Source organism: Hippichthys cyanospilos, chromosome 18 (assembly GCF_059441005.1).
Source record: "Hippichthys cyanospilos isolate Australia breed blue-spotted pipefish chromosome 18, RoL_Hcya_1.0, whole genome shotgun sequence".
NCBI classification, from domain to species: Eukaryota; Metazoa; Chordata; class Actinopteri; order Syngnathiformes; family Syngnathidae; genus Hippichthys; species Hippichthys cyanospilos.
The window spans coordinates 6,304,523-6,321,783 of NC_142386.1; the positions used below are offsets into that span (position 1 = coordinate 6,304,523).

At 40.3% G+C, this 17,261-nt stretch overlaps 2 protein-coding genes and 1 long non-coding RNA gene across 3 annotated transcripts; 2 read left to right on the plus strand and 1 right to left on the minus strand.

Annotated features, from left to right (window-relative positions):
• Positions 1–1,069: 1,069 nt before the first annotated feature.
• Positions 1,070–6,440, minus strand: LOC148408675 (homeobox protein otx5-like). The gene is made up of 3 exons (XM_088440530.1): positions 6,050–6,440; positions 4,861–5,012; positions 1,070–4,060 (listed from the first exon to the last, which is right to left on the minus strand). Exons 1-3 carry the CDS (start codon positions 6,144–6,146, stop codon positions 3,422–3,424), a joined length of 888 nt encoding a protein of 295 aa, XP_088296656.1. The 5' UTR covers positions 6,147–6,440; the 3' UTR covers positions 1,070–3,421.
• On the plus strand, positions 4,024–10,305 carry LOC148408676 (uncharacterized). The gene is made up of 2 exons (XR_015868547.1): positions 4,024–5,170; positions 7,961–10,305. It is a non-coding gene; the product is annotated as an uncharacterized LOC148408676 (long non-coding RNA).
• Positions 10,306–10,773: 468 nt separating this feature from the next.
• kptn (kaptin (actin binding protein)) lies at positions 10,774–16,424 on the plus strand. The gene is made up of 12 exons (XM_088440959.1): positions 10,774–11,336; positions 11,801–11,883; positions 11,953–12,037; positions 12,116–12,170; positions 12,311–12,392; positions 12,723–12,796; positions 13,004–13,110; positions 13,374–13,472; positions 13,880–13,943; positions 14,117–14,252; positions 14,429–14,602; positions 15,782–16,424. The coding sequence occupies exons 1-12, from the start codon at positions 11,135–11,137 to the stop codon at positions 15,938–15,940; spliced, it is 1,320 nt and encodes a 439-aa protein (XP_088297085.1). The 5' UTR covers positions 10,774–11,134; the 3' UTR covers positions 15,941–16,424.
• The last annotated feature ends 837 nt before the right edge of the window (positions 16,425–17,261 follow it).

Below are 17,261 nucleotides of genomic sequence, written 5' to 3' on the forward strand. Positions count from 1 at the left end.
ACCTCTGCCCGGGACCTGAACCTCAAAAAAAAAAAAAAAAAATATATATATATATATATATATATATATATATATATATATATATATATATATATATATATATAAAACACACACACACGCTCGCTCGCGCGCGCTTAGTCATAACTAACCCAACCAATAAATGTAATGCTGTGGTTTTAGTTTCATTTTGCAAAAATACCAGCAGATGGCAGTGTAACCTCAGGTTATATGTGAAAAAGGATACACCACTGGACAGATCTACAGTATTTTGTATCAAATCCATAAATCATTACTCGGGTTCTGATTGCTATGGTGTTCACTTACCCTAAAATAAATAAATTGCTACTTATTGATTTATAAAAAAAAAAAAAAAAAGTTTTGTTTATTAACAGGGCATTGCTTTTACAGTCATTTGATTATTGGATTACAAACAAATAATTGCATTCACTTGCCCATAACCCTGTTGAACATTAAAAAAAAAAAAAAAAAACTTTTTAATTTTAACTTCATATGGGGGAAAAAAAAGCTTCGTGAAGCAGTTGTGTATATATGTGTGTGTATGTGTATATATATATATATATATATATATATATATATATATATATATATATATATATATATATATATATTCTAAATTATATTTTTTTAAATGCTGTTTTTAATAGGTACATTCTAAGAAATGGTTAACTTTGTTATGGAATCGTTCGTTCTTTTTTTGTGCAAATATATTTTACTTCCGCACACACACATTGAAATTTCTCATCCTGCTCTGCACTCCGAATCCCTCCCCCATCACATCTGCTGCTCCCCAGGATTACAGTACAAATGTCTGTCCCTCTGTGTGTGTGTGAGAGAATGTGCCCTCTCTGAGAGGTTAACCAATCAGGGTGCACAGATGCAGGGATTAACCAATCACACCACACAGGGAGGGAGGGAGTTTGCAAGAGATTACATTGTGCGCAGAGTGGGATTAAATCAGTGCGGAGTGCAAAAAAAAAAATGTTTTGACGTGCTGGTCATCCTGCAATTCATCATGAAAATATTCTAAAGTAGTCGCACATACAAAAGCAACAAATAAAATCTGGTTTTATTATTCATACGAAGATTACATCCAACATTTCTTTGGAGTGATCCATTCATCAATTTAATGTTCTCTTTCAAATCAATAAATTATAACTCCGCTAAGCATCTATACTACAACGAAATAGAAATCAAGATGTAGAAACATGGCATTGTATTAAAGGTGATGAAATACCTAGAGCTGGAAAGATTGGACGGATGACATTCGCGACATAAACATGTTGTTGTATATATATTGGATGTTTGCGCGGCGGTAATCGGGTCATGTCGGGATTACCCAAATTGTCAGAGGAGCAAGTGAGGCAAGGGTTGGAATAAGGGGGACCACTGAGATTCAAAGTCATTTGGAAATATTGGAGAGAAAAAAAAACTGTCAGGAAGGCATGCAAACAGAAGAAAGAAGATGACAGTAGCAAACGGAAAGAAAAGGACAGGTTGTGGTGGGGTGCGGGGGAGGGGGGGGGGGGTGTTGGACGCAAGGAAGCTTGGAAAAAGAAGGAGACGAGGTGACGGAGACAGAACAAGAGGAGGCTAGGGCAATAATCCCGACTAATTCACTTAGGGCATTGCTGAAGGGAGGCTAAGAGGATTGGGACACTTCCAGAATCAGATCAACCAAAATAACCAAGACGGACCAAGGAAATGACGAACATGACGCTTTGGACCTGACCGGAACATGATGTGTTCACGCTGACCTCTTGCTAAAGTGGAACAAAGCATCTCAATGCTTAGCCCCTCCCGAAGAATGATTTATCGGCGCACAAAAAGTGTACGGAATAGATCACTTTAATATGACACACAACTAAAAAGAGAATATCCTAATCGTCGAACCGATGGGGACGATGACGCTAAACGAAAACACTGTGGAACTGAACACAAACGCTCAAGAATATATAGGTGCCAACAAATTACATACAATGAAAGAAAGAAATGAAAATAAACTGAAAAGTCCAGAGCGATGGACAAACGAAGCTTCGTGAAGCACTTAAGAACATTTTTTTGACTCCTCCAGATGGCACTCTTGGTTCAAACTGGCAGGATAAATTTAAAACGTTTCTTCTGCACAAGTGTTTGTTTTTAAACCAAGCGCAAAAAAACAAAAACAGGCTTCATGAAGCTTCTTTTTCTCATCACTAGTCGAGACGTCCGCAGCTATCCTTAGCTAGCCGAGTCGGTTGCGTTAATAAAAGAGAGTGCTCATACTGGCTTTTCATACGCAAGCCTCCTACAAACTCAAAGGCTTTTTGATCTGTTGGTTCGTAAATATGGCAGCATCTCTGCTCTCCAAACATGGTGATGGGAAAACGAAGCTTCATCTTTGCTTCGTGAAACCATTTTTTTTACTCCTCTAGGTGGCACTATTTGTTTAAAGGGTTGAAGAATCAGAACGTTGTTTTGGTGAGCAGAGAGTGGCATCTACAGGCATCAAAAAATACAGTTGCTTCATGAAGCATCATGAAGCTTCATCTTCCCCTTCCTATCCAAATGTATTTAAGTGAAAAGCTATTTTACAGGCACGTGCACAGTCAATCCTGTTTTTATCCTCATATTACCCTTTTTGTCATCAATTTCCCTCCAGTGTTTTGCTATCTTCAGGCCTTGTCTCACTGAGCTACACTGTACTCCGCGAAAAAAAAAAAAAAAACTCATACTTTACATAAAAGGTGGGACAAAGTTATTGGTTTAGCTGAGAATCATTTAAGTACATCAAAAACCCTAGCATTTGAACAAGAATATGTATATATTTTTTTATATATGGACTTACTATTTTTTACATCAAATATATTAAATGTATTGACAAAAATAAATACATAAACTTACAAGATTTTTTTTCATTGTGTGGATAATTATGGCAAAAGCAGGCCCTTTCTTTTACTTGCGCACCTGCCTTCAAAAATGTCTGAGCACGTGCCCGCTGCAAATTGTAAGCTTCATGCGTTGAGCTGCTTCATGAAGCAGTTGTTGGATATATTTGACTCCTCTAGATGGCGCTGTTTGTTTAAAGAAAGGGATGACATCTAATTATTGTTTCAGTCTTACCAGAAAGTGCCATCAGGAGGATTCAAAAATTAAAAAAAACTACTTCATGAACCATCTTGAAGCTTCATTTTCTAGTGACAGGAAAATGAAGCTACAGGTTTGTTTTATGAAGCGGCCGTTATCTTTTATCTTTTTTTTTTTTTACTCCTCTAAAGGGTTAAAATAAAGGAATGATTGTGATTTCAACTGCTTCATGAAACATGTGAAGCTTCATTTTCTCACACCTACCTACACGGCTAGCCTGAAATGAAAGTAAATCTGCAGCACGTCTCACACTAAACAGACCGGATCGCGGCGCTCTCTAGAGGACCTGGAACTTCCAGGAGTTTTGGTCCTTATGGTCCAGGCAGTCCATCGTAGTGAATCCCAGTTTCCAAGCCTGCTGGTCCTTGTAGTCCAGGCAGTCCACCGAGGTGAAGCCCAGGGAGGAGGCGGTGCTGTAGCCCTGCGAAGACAGTGAGGCGGGCGACTGGCTTAGGGAGCCGCCCATGGACGGCACGGTGATGGGGCTGAGAGCGCCCCCGGTGCCCGATAGCTGCGAGTGCATGGGAGACAGGTAGGCGCTGCAGTCCAGGCCCGTGAAGTAGGAGGTGGTGCTGGCGTAGCCTTGGGCGTAGGCCGAGGGCTGGCCGTAGCTCATCGGGTAAGGGGAGGGCCTCTGCATGCAGGGGGCCGTGGAGGAGGCCAGGGGGTCGGGGAGGGGCGAGATGGCCGGGCTCCAGATGGACACGGCCGTGTTTCCCGCGCCGGCGCTCTGGACCAGGCCGGCGCCCGACTGGGCCGACGAAGGGCTGAAGGAGCCGGGAGGGTTGGGGACGGGATCGGGGGCGCTGGCCTCTTGCGCCGGGGAGGCCTTCTTCTTGGGGGGGCGGGGTTTGGACTGCCCGCTGCTCTGCTGCTGCTGCTGACGGCACTTGGCGCGCCGGTTCTTGAACCACACCTGCGGACGCACACCGCGAGACCCATCGTCACGGAAGCGCTTTTGCTTAGTTTTGTTTCTTAGTCCGCTGTCGAGTCTTTTTTTTTTTTTTTTTTTGATCGCCACGATTCAGCATTGCGAGAGTGATGGCAAAATGAAGCTTCAGCTTTGCTTCATGAGCAACTTGTAGTTTTTTGAGTGATGGGAAAATGGGGCTTAAGGATGCTTCAGGTAGCACTCATCTAGATGCCACCGTTGGTTTAAAGAAAGGGATCTAAAAAATGGGCTTTCAGCCCAATGTTGGTCAAAGGAAAAAAAAAAAACTCTAACCCTTAAGAAACAGCAAGTCATTGTGGTTTCAGCCTAGTGATGAGAAAAATGAAGCTTCATGAAGTAGTTGTAGTATTTTTGACTCCTCTAGATGGCACTGTACAGTAAATTTAAAGAAAGGGATTTTCATATTGTGGATCTAGCCCTATTTTGGACAGAGGGTGCCATCTGGAGGACTCAAACAATACAACAAGTGCTTCATGAAGCATCTTGAAGCTTCATGTTCCCATTTCTGGACAAAAATCACTTTTGAATGTGGCGTCGCTAAACATCATGATAAACTCAATAAAGAAAGATTGAAGCCATTAGAGAGGACAAGGGTGAAAGCCAAATTGCAAATCACTTGACTATTTAAAAACTGCATTAACGACGGTATTGCTTAGATTCTGTTCTTCCAGAAAGCTTCAGATTTTTTCAGACGCACTTTGTTTGAGTGGTAAAGTCTGCCCTCCATCTTGGCTGTATAACTTTATTTCCTTTTCCCTCTTTACCTGCACACGTGACTCAGGCAGGTTGATCTTGAGCGCCACTTCTTCTCTCATGAAGATGTCAGGATAGCGGGTTTTGGAGAACAGTGCCTCCAGGATGTCCAATTGCGTTCTGGTGAAGGTAGTCCGCTCTCTTCGTTGCTTCCTGGGTGTGGCTGCAGGCGGAAAAAAAAAAATTAAGAAGTGGAACACCGTTGCGCTTCTTGAAGGTCACGTGACCAGTGTTTTCCCGAAGCTCATCGGCGTGACAACAAACACACAGACAGTTTGGAATCTCCACTAGTGATCTTGACATTGCTGCGAGGAGCGTTTCGTGAGTATTTGCTCATTATACTGAAATATTCAAGTCTACAGTGTCAGTTTTCCCCCTGAGAGAGGAAAAAACTTTACTCGCTCCAGTTTAGTTTGCGCAGTCAAAGTCCCAATTATTTGTCCTCCGGGGCGCCTCGGCCAAACGCCTCACAGTGTTTGTTTCAGAACGAGTCAAGTGAGGAAGACGTGACAAGAAGCGTTTGGCCTCACTCGCTGTCTCACCTGCATGCCAAGCGAAATTTAATTGAACATCTACTTCAACAACATTTGACTGGAGGCCCAAATGAAGAAATAAAAACGCGTTAACGCTCATCTGATTTAGATGTGACGAATCTGCTTTTCGTTTTCAAAAGCAATCTCAATGAAAAGCTGCTCTCTGCAATGGCATCCTTCACCCGTTATTTATTTTTTTTATTTGATCAAATTTGAGGTTTAAAACGAAAGAAAAAACACAGTTTGAAAATCTTTTATTTGCATTATCCATTATTTTAATGTTATTTGCTTTAACTTAGAAAAAAAACATCGTTGAACACGAGCGTCCTATTAATTTTGTTGAAGTTGTAGAACAGAAAAAAGTAACTGTAGGGATTAAAAACAATAATTTAAATGATAGTAATAATAAAACTACTCCTGTTCAAGTTTGCCTGCTGCCCGGTTTTTGTCAGCGAAACAAAAATATAACATAAATGAAAATAAAAAATAGGCCTACGTAATGATTCTTAGCATCTTTAAACATAAAAAAATACATATAAGTGTGCTCCCAGCTATGGTTATTTACGGACACTTTTTGCAAAATTTTCGTCTTCCACAAAATGGAAAAGAAAAAAAAAAGCACAATTAAAATGTAATCAAAAAAGTAAAAAAGACGCGTTTTACTTACACGGGTAAGCGACGGTAGTGTGCAACACGTCCATTCCGGGTCCGGGCAAATTTAACCCGTTCATGGTGTAATGCGGTTGTTTTATGTAGGACATCATCTTGACAGCAGCCTCTTTAAATCCCGGCGCACTTGTTTGCGTGTGGGATGGACGCAACGCAACAGCCGAGGACCTCAGCTGAGGCGACAAGTCCGCGAATGCCCCGTAATTCCAAACCTGCGCTTTTTTCGAGTTTTCGCTTAGAAAAGCTCAATTCGGAGGAAGACGGCGAGTGGCTAGCATCATGCGAACTTTTCTTCCTCCGAGTTGCTGCACAGGTGCGGCGGCCTGGACTTTGCCTTGATGGACGGAGGAGAGGATGCTCGACTGACTCCGCTCGCCCGCACAGGCTGCTAATTAGAGGGCGCAAGTGGGCTCCGGTTAACCCCGCCCACCGCACGCACGCGCAGACGCAACAGGTTGCTTGAGTTTGCTTGACTGAACCTCAATGGCAATATTTAGTCTCAGTGGAGGAAAGAAAAAAAAAACTCCGCTTAAAAAGGTCAAGTCAACAAAATAAGAACCAGTTATGGTATACGAACTAGAAGCCTCATCAGATGAAAAGATCAAGACGTTGAGAAGGGGGAAGAGCATTCTGAATCAAATAAAACTAGTGCCGTCAAATGATTCAAATTTCATTCTTAAATGATCTCAAAATTGCCCATGATTAATCAAGATTAATCTAGTTTTTATTAAAACATTTTCTATGAAGCGCATACTTACAGGTAATATTTTGGAATTAACCAAAAATCGAACATATTTCATTTGAGAACAGAGTTACTCTGTTTGCTATATTTTTCATTTCTAACCATAACCTTTTCTGTTCCATGTTTACGTCATTTCTTTCAAACTTTATTCAGTCAAAAAATAGCAATGTTATCTACTCAAAAAAAAAAAAATCAACCTCTATTACATAGAGCAGCGGTTCTCCAAATGTGGGGTATTAGTACCCCTGGGGGTACTTGAAGGATCTTCAGGGGGTACTCAAGATTTTACATAAAACAAACAAAGGTGCAGAAATCATTTTTTTAAACATTTTATGTTCAGTAGGTTATTCGATTTCATTATTGTAAAAATCCAGATTTTCCCCCCATACTAAAATGGTTCGGCCCAACTTATGTGCCACCACTCGTTACCTGTCAAGATAATGACTTCTTTTTGTGAACAGATCTCTACTATGATCCCAAAAGAGGACACTTTAAGTTGAATATTTTACTTTTACTGTGGAGAATTATTTATTTATAGCTATTTCTTTTTTAGAACAGGTCTGACACTTTATTGATTATTTTTGGGGGGGACAAATATTTATTAATAATTAAGTTGATGATTTATTTTTGTGAACAGATCTTCACTGTAACCCCCAAACAGGGCACTTTATTTTTAATATTTTTCTGTGGACAAGTATTTCTTTATAAATATATTTTTTTAGAACGGATCTGACACTTTATGTTGATTATTTTTTTATGGAAAAATATTGATGAATGAGTTATTTTTTATAGTTATTTTTAATTGATCCGACACAGATGGCATGTTTGAAGTCTTTTTTTTTTTTTGTCAGTTGTTAGGCCCTGTGGCCATCACTGATGGGGTGTACCACAAATATTGTCAATGAAATCAATACATTTTGACAGCTTTATTTGTAACTTGAGAAGAATGTTTTGCTTTGAGATGTACAACTAATCACTTGATGTTTTGAGCAACATTTTAAAGTGAAACTGTAAAATGCATGTCCAGATTATGTTTTGCACCCAACAGCTGCGCTGATGTTCTCTCTCTCTCCGTTCCTCACGTCCGCAAACACCCGCTTGCACAAAAGCGACAAAGCTCATTTGATTTATCATAATATGCTTTTCTGAAAAGTCTCTTATCAGCAGATAAAGGGAGGAAAGAGCGAGCAATCCGTTCAGTGGTGAAGGCGGGACGGCGGCTGGAAACAACACTCGCCATCCAAGGAGTGACAAGAAATCAGCGAAAGAAGAAGGAAACGCAGATGGACAATTTCATCTCAGCAGCGGAACTCCATTGCGGATTGATGCAGTCTCGGAAGGTTTTCCCGGGAATTCACGCGCGGGAATTTATTGGGGAACGTGTTTGACCTTTTTGAACTTTGAAATAATGATGCAGAACTGAATGGAAAAATGAACTTTTGCGGAAACCTGATTGTCATCGTGCCGCGTAGATTTAGTTGAACCTTTCCTTTAGTGATAATATTTAATATTCTGCATACATGTCTATTTTCTGTATATGACCACCCTGTCCATTTTTTTTTTTTTTTTTGCAGCGACAGTTGAGTATGGAAAAATACTGAGTGGCTCTAATCCTTGTCCCCTAAAGATGGACTAAGAGCAACACACAGGCAACGATGCTAGCAAGGATGAAAATTTATTTATTTCTTTATTTATGCCTCGGAAGGTAACGTATAAAAAGCGGCCTGTGCTCTTAAATAAAAACAGAGGAGGAGCAGGGATGGATGAAGGACGGCGTGAGGATGGAAGGACAGAAGAAGAAGCGGGTGAAGGGGCAGAAAGAAGATGGGGGAGGCACCCGCTTCTCGTCCCCACTGACACACTGCTGCGCTTAATCCAGATTAGAGTGTCTAAAGCGGGTCGGCTAAATCTGCGGGCCAGCCAGCAATACAGAGGCCGCTGTCAGTACCAATCACTCATGGGCACACACACGCACGCTCCGTTAATCTCCTCTCTGCAAACCAGGTGCCACCAGCAGCTCAGTATTGACTGACACCGCCCAACCCCCCTTCTAGTCCACTTCCACATTAACACACTATATACAGTACGTATACAGTATATACTGTGTGTGTGTGTGCGTGTGTGTATATATATATATATATATATATATATATATATATATATATATATAATATGTTTATGCATAGAAAGAGAGGCATAGTAATAGATACACACATTTATATACGTAGAGTTATGAAAAACAGGCAATCTGAAGTTGATTTTCTTCCATTTTTTTAGATAGATGATTGTCGCATCATATTTATAGCTTCAGTTGTCTGACCGACAGCCTCAGATATTCCTGCAAAACACTCTGATAAACCTTTGAATTCCTATTTCCATAAATGAAAGCAAGTTGTCCAGGCCCTGAATCTTGGAAAAGATGAGATCAGATTTCATGATGATTTTCTACAGAAATGTGAGGCATTTCAAAAGGTTGTTACGTTTTCATGCCATTGTAATTGTATACACACACATACGCATGAACAGGTGTGTGATTTTTTATTTCTTTCGTCTCACCTTTTGAAATGTTAACTAACTTATTTCTAAATATTTTGTGACTTTAATCACTCAAAATGTTTAAGTGCATCATAACCATACATAGAGGTTTTTCTTCTATGGACTCAATTAAGTCCATATCATTTGACTAGTTTTTCAGCCCAAGTAGTTAACATCAAGCTAAGTGATAACTTTGTTAAATGAGAACTTTGTACATAAACCTTTGATGGAGTCTGAGCTCGAATTCCTCTCGCGAGTCCGCCCAAACTTCACATAGGCCATGCTGCATTTCTTGAAAGACATACACGTAAAAATATGATGTGATAAAGGCAGTTATCAAGTAAAATCCGAGCTTTGATGTAAAGACTGGTTCACATTTGGCTCTGAGCGACAGCCCAAGTAAATATGTTATACTTGCTATATTTTATTGACTTATACCTTACGTGTGTGTGTGTGTGGTGTGTTTGAGCGTAATGAGTCAGGAGTTGCAGTGTGAACTGAGGTGTGTCAGTGGGGAGGATGAGTGATTACAATGGACAGTAATCCTGCAGATGGATTAGCAAGTGGTATTAGGAGAAGTGGGGGTGTAGCACACTGTCACCTCTGAACTGGCACAATATGGAGCAACAGCTCGCCAGGCCTCACATCCGTCTGCTTTACCCCATGGAACAATATAACCAACACATTTTGTAAGGAATTTAGGGAGTGCTTCATCTAAAGCGGAAAAGTGCATTGTGGTCTGACGAGTCCGCGTGTAATTATTTATTTTGAATGAAAAGTCCTCAATGTCTGTTGGTTCCAGATTGGCTGCTATTGTGCAATCAACAAACAAAAGACGCTTTAAAAAAAAAAAAGATGTAAAAATGTTTTTCTACTTCACATTGTTTTGTGTGTTTACTCCATGAAGCTAGTGCTTCAATTGAAAGGACAGCCTCCCCAAGTAATGGGAAAATAAAGCTTCAAGTTGGCTTCATAAAGCAGTTTTTTTAACTCCTCTAAATGGGTGCATTTGTTTGAAGAAAGGGATTTAATTTTTTTGTAAATGGACGTCTTTTATTTGCTAATTGAAAATTGACTAGCAGGTCCTTTGCGAGAGCCAGAGCTATCAAGCCAGAAACAAGTTGATAAGTGACTTTTTACTGCCGCCTAGTGGACAAATATTGACAATGCATTTGAGTTTGACTTTTTATGGAGAGTGTCTCCTGTCTATTGGAAATGGCTCCCTCCACCTCCAAGAAGGTTTCATTGACGGCACCCGTCTTGGCAATGACAAACAAGTAATATCCATGAAAATAGGAAAATGAGCAAGCTGAGACATAATTTCAACGTTAACGCGCTGTATCTGACGGAGGATCGTCCTTCTCTACGTGTAACTGTGTTGCTAAGCAACACCGAGGGCAGCCATCTTGCATTGCCTCCGTTAATGATTTATTTTGGGCGATTTTTTTTTTTTTTTTGGCCGAATCGACCATTCAGAGTATATATGCATCGTGAAAAGTGACTTGCTGACATTCGACACGGATTTTATTTCTTTGCGGAATTGGATTAATTTCACTGTAGTTCTAATCATGACGTAAACGAAGGAGTAGAAGAAGAAGAAGTAGAAGTAGAAGCAGAAGAAGACACAGACGAAGAAGAAGACCAGCTAAACCAAAACAAAACAACCATTTATTCTACGACAAGTAAAGTTGTTACTTTTGCATACAGCCAGTGAACAAGGGTAACTATTTAAAAAAAAAGCTATGCTAAACAAAAAATTGCAACTTCCGTGGGGTTAGCTTGAGCAACTTGTTGACTTCCGACATCATGTTCGGAGAGTTGTATCCCTTCGCGGAGGACAGTTTTAGCCGCTTCCCCTCTCAGAGTAACATTTACGGACTGTGTCAGGCCGGGGAGCAGGAGCTACTCGCGGCTACGCTCAAAGGGAAGGTGATAAGCTTCACCTACCAGGATCTGCAGCAAAAAATTAGACCCGTCGCCAAAGAGGTTCAGTTCACCTACATACCAGGTAGACACAATCCAGTTAAGAACAATACGTAGCGAATAAACAACACTTCTCATCTCAATGAGATGTATTTGTATTTGGCAATTCAAGAAATGTGGTTAACTTTCTTATTTTGAACTCACATCTTTAAAATAAATAAATAAATAAATTGAGTGTCCAATTAACCAATGATGCGATGTACCTTTTGGTGAAACGCCGGGGTGTTCGTTGATTGGATTAGAACTGCATTTATTTTCCAACAAATAGTCCTAAAAACAGCCAACCAGTTGTCGAAACATCGCTGTGGGTGAGCATCACTCCCAGCATTAATACAAGAAATATAACATATTAACTAGATTAGTACACGTAATGACGTTTTTACATTTCTTATTATCTTTTAATTTTTACACAAGTCATTTCCCAAACGTCAATGTTGAATTCATGGTTGACAGTGATTTTTAGTTGTCATCTCTTCTTGTTTTACATAGTTGATGCAGAAATTGTGTCAATCGATGCATTCAACAAGTCTTCGCCCAAAAGAGGCCTTGTGGTGGGCATCACATTCATAAAGGTAAATACAGCAAAGTCTGTATAGGTTCACCGGAGTGGAATGTTTTTAATCATTTTAATATTCTGAAAGGACTCTGGTGATAAAGCCACTCCATTCCTGAATATCTACTGCGACTATGAGCCTGGCTCAGAATTCAACCTTGAGTCCATTGCACGTGAGTAAAGTTCTTCCCACTTAATTGCAATCTCAAATTATTCTTCATTAATTGATGTTAATATGATTTTCTGGGCAGAAAGTTGCCTCAATTTGGAGTTGCAGTTCACACCCTTCCAGTTGTACCATACAGAGTAAGTTACATTATATGTACATAAAATAGGAATTTGATTATTGAAAATTAGGGAAATTTTATCTGTATATTTCTGTATTACATATTGAACAACCCAAGTAAAGTGTTTTAAAATGAGTTTCAACATTTCTTCTTCGTTAGAGTGCAGAGCAATGACGGAGGCAGCAGAGAGACGGTTTTTCTGCTCAGTGGTCACGACCAGAGGATCCACCTGTACAAGGAGGTGTGTGGGTATGTGTGTGTGTGTGTGTGTGTGTGTGTGTTGTGGGGTGGTGAGGCAATATTTAGGCCAGATGCTTGGCGTAACAATTAGATAAGTATAATATTTGTGCTAATATGTGCTGATTTGTACCTTTAATTTATCAATTAAATGTAATATAAAGTATCATATATTCCCATTAAAAATGAATCAAAGTTTTGAAAGGAATATATTAGATGATATAACAAACCTTTTACAACAGAGGAAGGCCATTTTGTTGTTTGTTGCGTGTCATGATAATTTTAAATTGTAGTTGGATATAAAGTTAAATGAGAGACTTTTTGTTTTGAACAGAATGCCTCACTGCACCAGTTTGAAGAGCAACCAGTGGAGAGGCTCTTCCCAGAGCTACAGCAATTGCCCAGCAAGTTAGTCTACATTCTTTTTCCACATGTAGTTTTTAGTGCTAGGATGCTATGAAAACTGATAAGTTTCTCTATATGAGAAAATACAGCAAATTCTACAAAGCATAACTGCCACTAGCTAAACGTTTTGTGAGAACAAGGATGCATGTTGGTAGGAATAGACTGAAGGGTAACTTTTTTTTTCTTGATTGTTGTTTCCCAATCTTGCAGCGTGTTATGGATGGACATGTTGTGCATACCTGATGGCCGAAGGCTGTCTGCATTCGGCTGCCAGAATGGCTGTGTAGGACTGGCTCTGGTCAAACAGAATGGGCCAGGTGAGGCATCGCCAAGGAATAAAATTTCGGCATTGGTTTGCAATGGTTGGAGTCACTGTATTTGTGTTACAGCTAGGGATGGGAAAATGAAGCTTTGTGATGCTTCATCAGTTCTTTTATTCTATTTTTATTCTTTCTAGACCACGGTTCCCCAATCATTTTATCACCACGAACCGGTCAACGCTAGAGATTTCTGAAAAAGCAAAATACACACATGGGGGCACACATGTTTATAGTAAATCCTTATCTTGGGTTTTGAACAGAGGTTTTGCAGAGCTGGCACGTTCAGTTCGACAGTCCAATCTCCATTGTGCTGCTTTTTCCTCTCGTCTGCCAAACGGCGGAGCCCAGCGGAGAAAAAAGTACGTAACATTTGTCTCAATCCAGGGATGTTTTTGTTCTTTCCATTTCCAATGGCCAATTAAATGCAACCCCCCCCCCAAAAAAAAAAAAAAATCCCCATAGTGGGGGGTATCCCCCATGTAAGCATATCAAAGCATTCCTGCTCTTTGCGTGCAGCAGCTCCTCTCATCAGAGAAAACTAGTGTCCTCACTTTCTTACATCACTAACTGAGTACCACCCATGCAGAGTAAAGACACACCCACATTATCATAGCAGTCAGCAGGAACCCCAAAAATATGGATTTTTTATATAAAATATCACAGTATCTTTGTTTTGATTGGCAGTTGAAAATGGGAAGAATTGAGCGACACACAAATTAGTATTTACTACTGAAATAATACTCAAAAGTTTCTTTTGTCTTTTCAGGTTTGGGAGTTGAAGGCTACAATCTTCTAGTAACCAGCACAATAGAGATGGCCGTTGTCTACAGGTGATGATCTCATCTACTTTATCAAGTTCTGTTCATGAATTAAAAAGGTAACCTGAATATCTGCAGTTAATAGGAAAGGCGAAGCTATTTTTTTTTCCGGAATCTCTTTTAGATGATTCGACCTTAGCTCCTCCCTATGATAACACGCATTGTTTTTTTTTGGTGTGTCTCAGAAACGTGGAAGAGAGAGGTCTGTCCCACTCGCTCTCCCTGGCCGACAGCGACCAATGGGACGCGGTGCTCTGCGCCCTGGTTATAGACCTGGATTTTGACGGGCAGAAGGAGGTGCTGCTGGGCACGTATGGACAGGTCCGAAAGTCACGAGGCCAGCGCAAGTCTCCTTTGTTTTGGCCAGAAAATGTATTATAGAATCCTGGTGGCCAGTCCAGATGCTGGGATACACTCCAGCTGACCTTTAACCCCAATGAGGACAAAATGCAGAAAAATATCTAACCGAATTATGCGTTTGTCCTCCACCCGTGTAGGAACTTCTCTGTTATAAATTCCAGCATGGGGCAGCAGGAGAAGAAGGACACTTTGAGTTGTTGTGGCGACGGAGCTTCAAGAGTCCTCTACTGTCCATCATCTACTTGGACCTGACGGGGGACGGTTTGAGAGAGCTGGCTGTCCTCACGCTGAAGGGACTGCATATCTTACAGGTATGTGGTGGCACCAAACCACTCGAGAGATTTACGATTGTAATAAAAAGCCACGCGGCTTTTGTGCCCCGATGCGTCGTAGACTTTCTCACCAGCTCAGCACAAAAGTGCAAACGTGTAAGTGCTGACTTCAAATGATCACCCGGAGAATGATATCAAATATAACGCTGCCTCTAAACTGGAGTTCAATCCGTTCCAGAATGCCCCCCAAAATTCTGTGCTTCCCTTAACAAATAATGTCAAGTATTCCTTTGCTCAATAACACCTTGATAGTGTACAGTACAGGCCATATTTTAAGTTAAGTCACGTGTGTGTGTGTGTGTGTGTGTGTGTGTGTGTGTGTGTGTGTGTGTGTGTGTGTGTGTATATATATATATATATATATATATATATATATATATATATATATATATATATATATATATAAATAAATAAACTAAAACAGAGAGAGTATTGGGTTGCAGCGTGACTTAGTAATAAATACTCTTCGCCAGTAAGAGGTTTATTTGATTCCTATTGGCTACAAAGTTTCAGGTTTTTAAGTTGTCCGCTTGTGATCTGCCTTGAGATTTTTCCAAAGAAATGTGTTCATTGCCTCAAAAAAGGTTGAAAAAGCCCCCACTGCTTTAGCATATGCTCAAGCTGACCATCAAATAGGTTGCAAGTATTTTTTTGGGTTGCGATGTATATGCATTTGCAAGGTTGTTGAAAAGAATCTGGTGTATGGGCTTGGCTATAAGTGAAAAAAAAAAGCTTATTGTAAATCCATTGGAGACCTATTATGCTATATTGCACTGGGCAACCAGGGCGGGCACTGTATGTGTGTTGCAAACGACACCAACCTCCCCAGGCAATTGCAGGGCACGTCCAAACATCCGATTCCACCAAGAAAAGCACCCATAGGTGAATTAGGATCTTCGGTTTTGCTAACATGCCCGTTTTTGGATTACCACTACCTGGACAACATACCAGCACCACAGAGAAAGGCACCCAGGACCATCGGCTGTGACCAAAACTTCACCGAGCCCCAATAAACTCCTAAAGATCTTTTAACAAGGTCATCTCGTTAAGAAATGGACCACAACCTGCAACTTGTGCATGAACATATTCCTTGGAGAACAAATGATAGCCAGACAAGTCACTCGTTGTCATACATGCGTGTTCTTTGTGTCATTGTAGCATAGTCTCACCAGCACTGCTGATCTGGTTCTGGAGCGTCTTGCCAGGAGGGTGGCAGCACTCACTGTTGACCGCAAGGCGGAGTCAACTGGAGGTCCACATAGCCCTGAAAAGGATATTCCCAAAGAGGACTTCACACTTCACGCGTCTCCAAATTAACAAGTGTTTTTCATTGTGTAGTCACAACTTTAAAAAGGCCGCATCGACATTTTTGCCTTCATAGCGACGTTCATGTTCGCGAAAACATCGGCATTCGTTGAACGAAATTTCAATGTGAGTGTGTTTTTGTCCAAACAGCCAAATAGCTTGCAGATCAAGCAACTTACTCATTGTCTGTCTTACTGGAGGGGGTGGAGCTATAGTGAGGGCTTCTCACTTTTTAGCAACACACCTCGGAAAAATTTGATACATGATTTTCAGGCTTTTTTTTTTCATTTAATTTATTTTTTTTTACATGCGTGCAATATCCTTAGGCCCTATTAATTTATTTCATGAAATCCTGACTGGACATGGCATGATAAAGAATGATGAAGGCATGCACGACCACCCCTCATTGAGGTGTTGTGTAACCCTATATCACAACTTCTGACAAATAACAAATGTTATTAAAACAATGTTTTTTTGATGGACTCTGTCCAAATAAGTGTCATATACAGCAGTGTCTTTCAATCTTTTTTTTGAGCAAAGGGATATTTTTTTTCGTTGGAAAAGTCTTGAGGCACAACGCCAGCTGAAAAAAATTGAAACTCTATCCAGTATCAACGATATAAAGTCATCCTATTCAAAGTTTTAGCAACAGGAATCAAGTAAACTTAAACACCATTTAAGATCTTGTCTAATGTTACTGTGCTGCCTCCTATAGGCGAAGAGTATTTATTACATAATTACGGCAAACACCCTACTCAACACAGCCAACAGGGACACATTGTTTTTTTTTTCTTTTTTTTTTTAAGTGAAATTGGATCTTTTCCCACAGCAAAGCTGACTGTATCCCGCAGAACACTACTGTGCAATGGCGCAGTTGAAAAAAAATATTTTTCAAATAATACTTTGCATTGTTTAAATTGTAGGGATGGGAAAATGAAGCTTTGAGGTACTACGTGAAGTACTTGTATTTTTCGACTTGTAGATGGTCTTGTAGATGACTTTCCTTTTCTTAAATCCCTATTTTTTCAAAGCAACAGTGCCGTTTTAGAGGAGTTATCAATCCCACTTGTTCATCTAGCAAACTTGAAGCTTCGTTTCGTCATCACTACATGATTTTGTTTCCCTTATCTCCCCACTATTTTCTTACCTGACGTTACTCTTTCCAACAATAATAACAGCTCGAGAACCTGGCAGAAAAAATGGTTTAGAATAAAGGTACGTTTTTTTTTTCTTCCGAGCAAGCTTAATTTAAAATGCTGCAGGTGGCCTGAGTAAACTACCGCCGATTCCCATGTATTTATTTTGGGGATGGGAGGCGGGGTGCGCAGCTCTG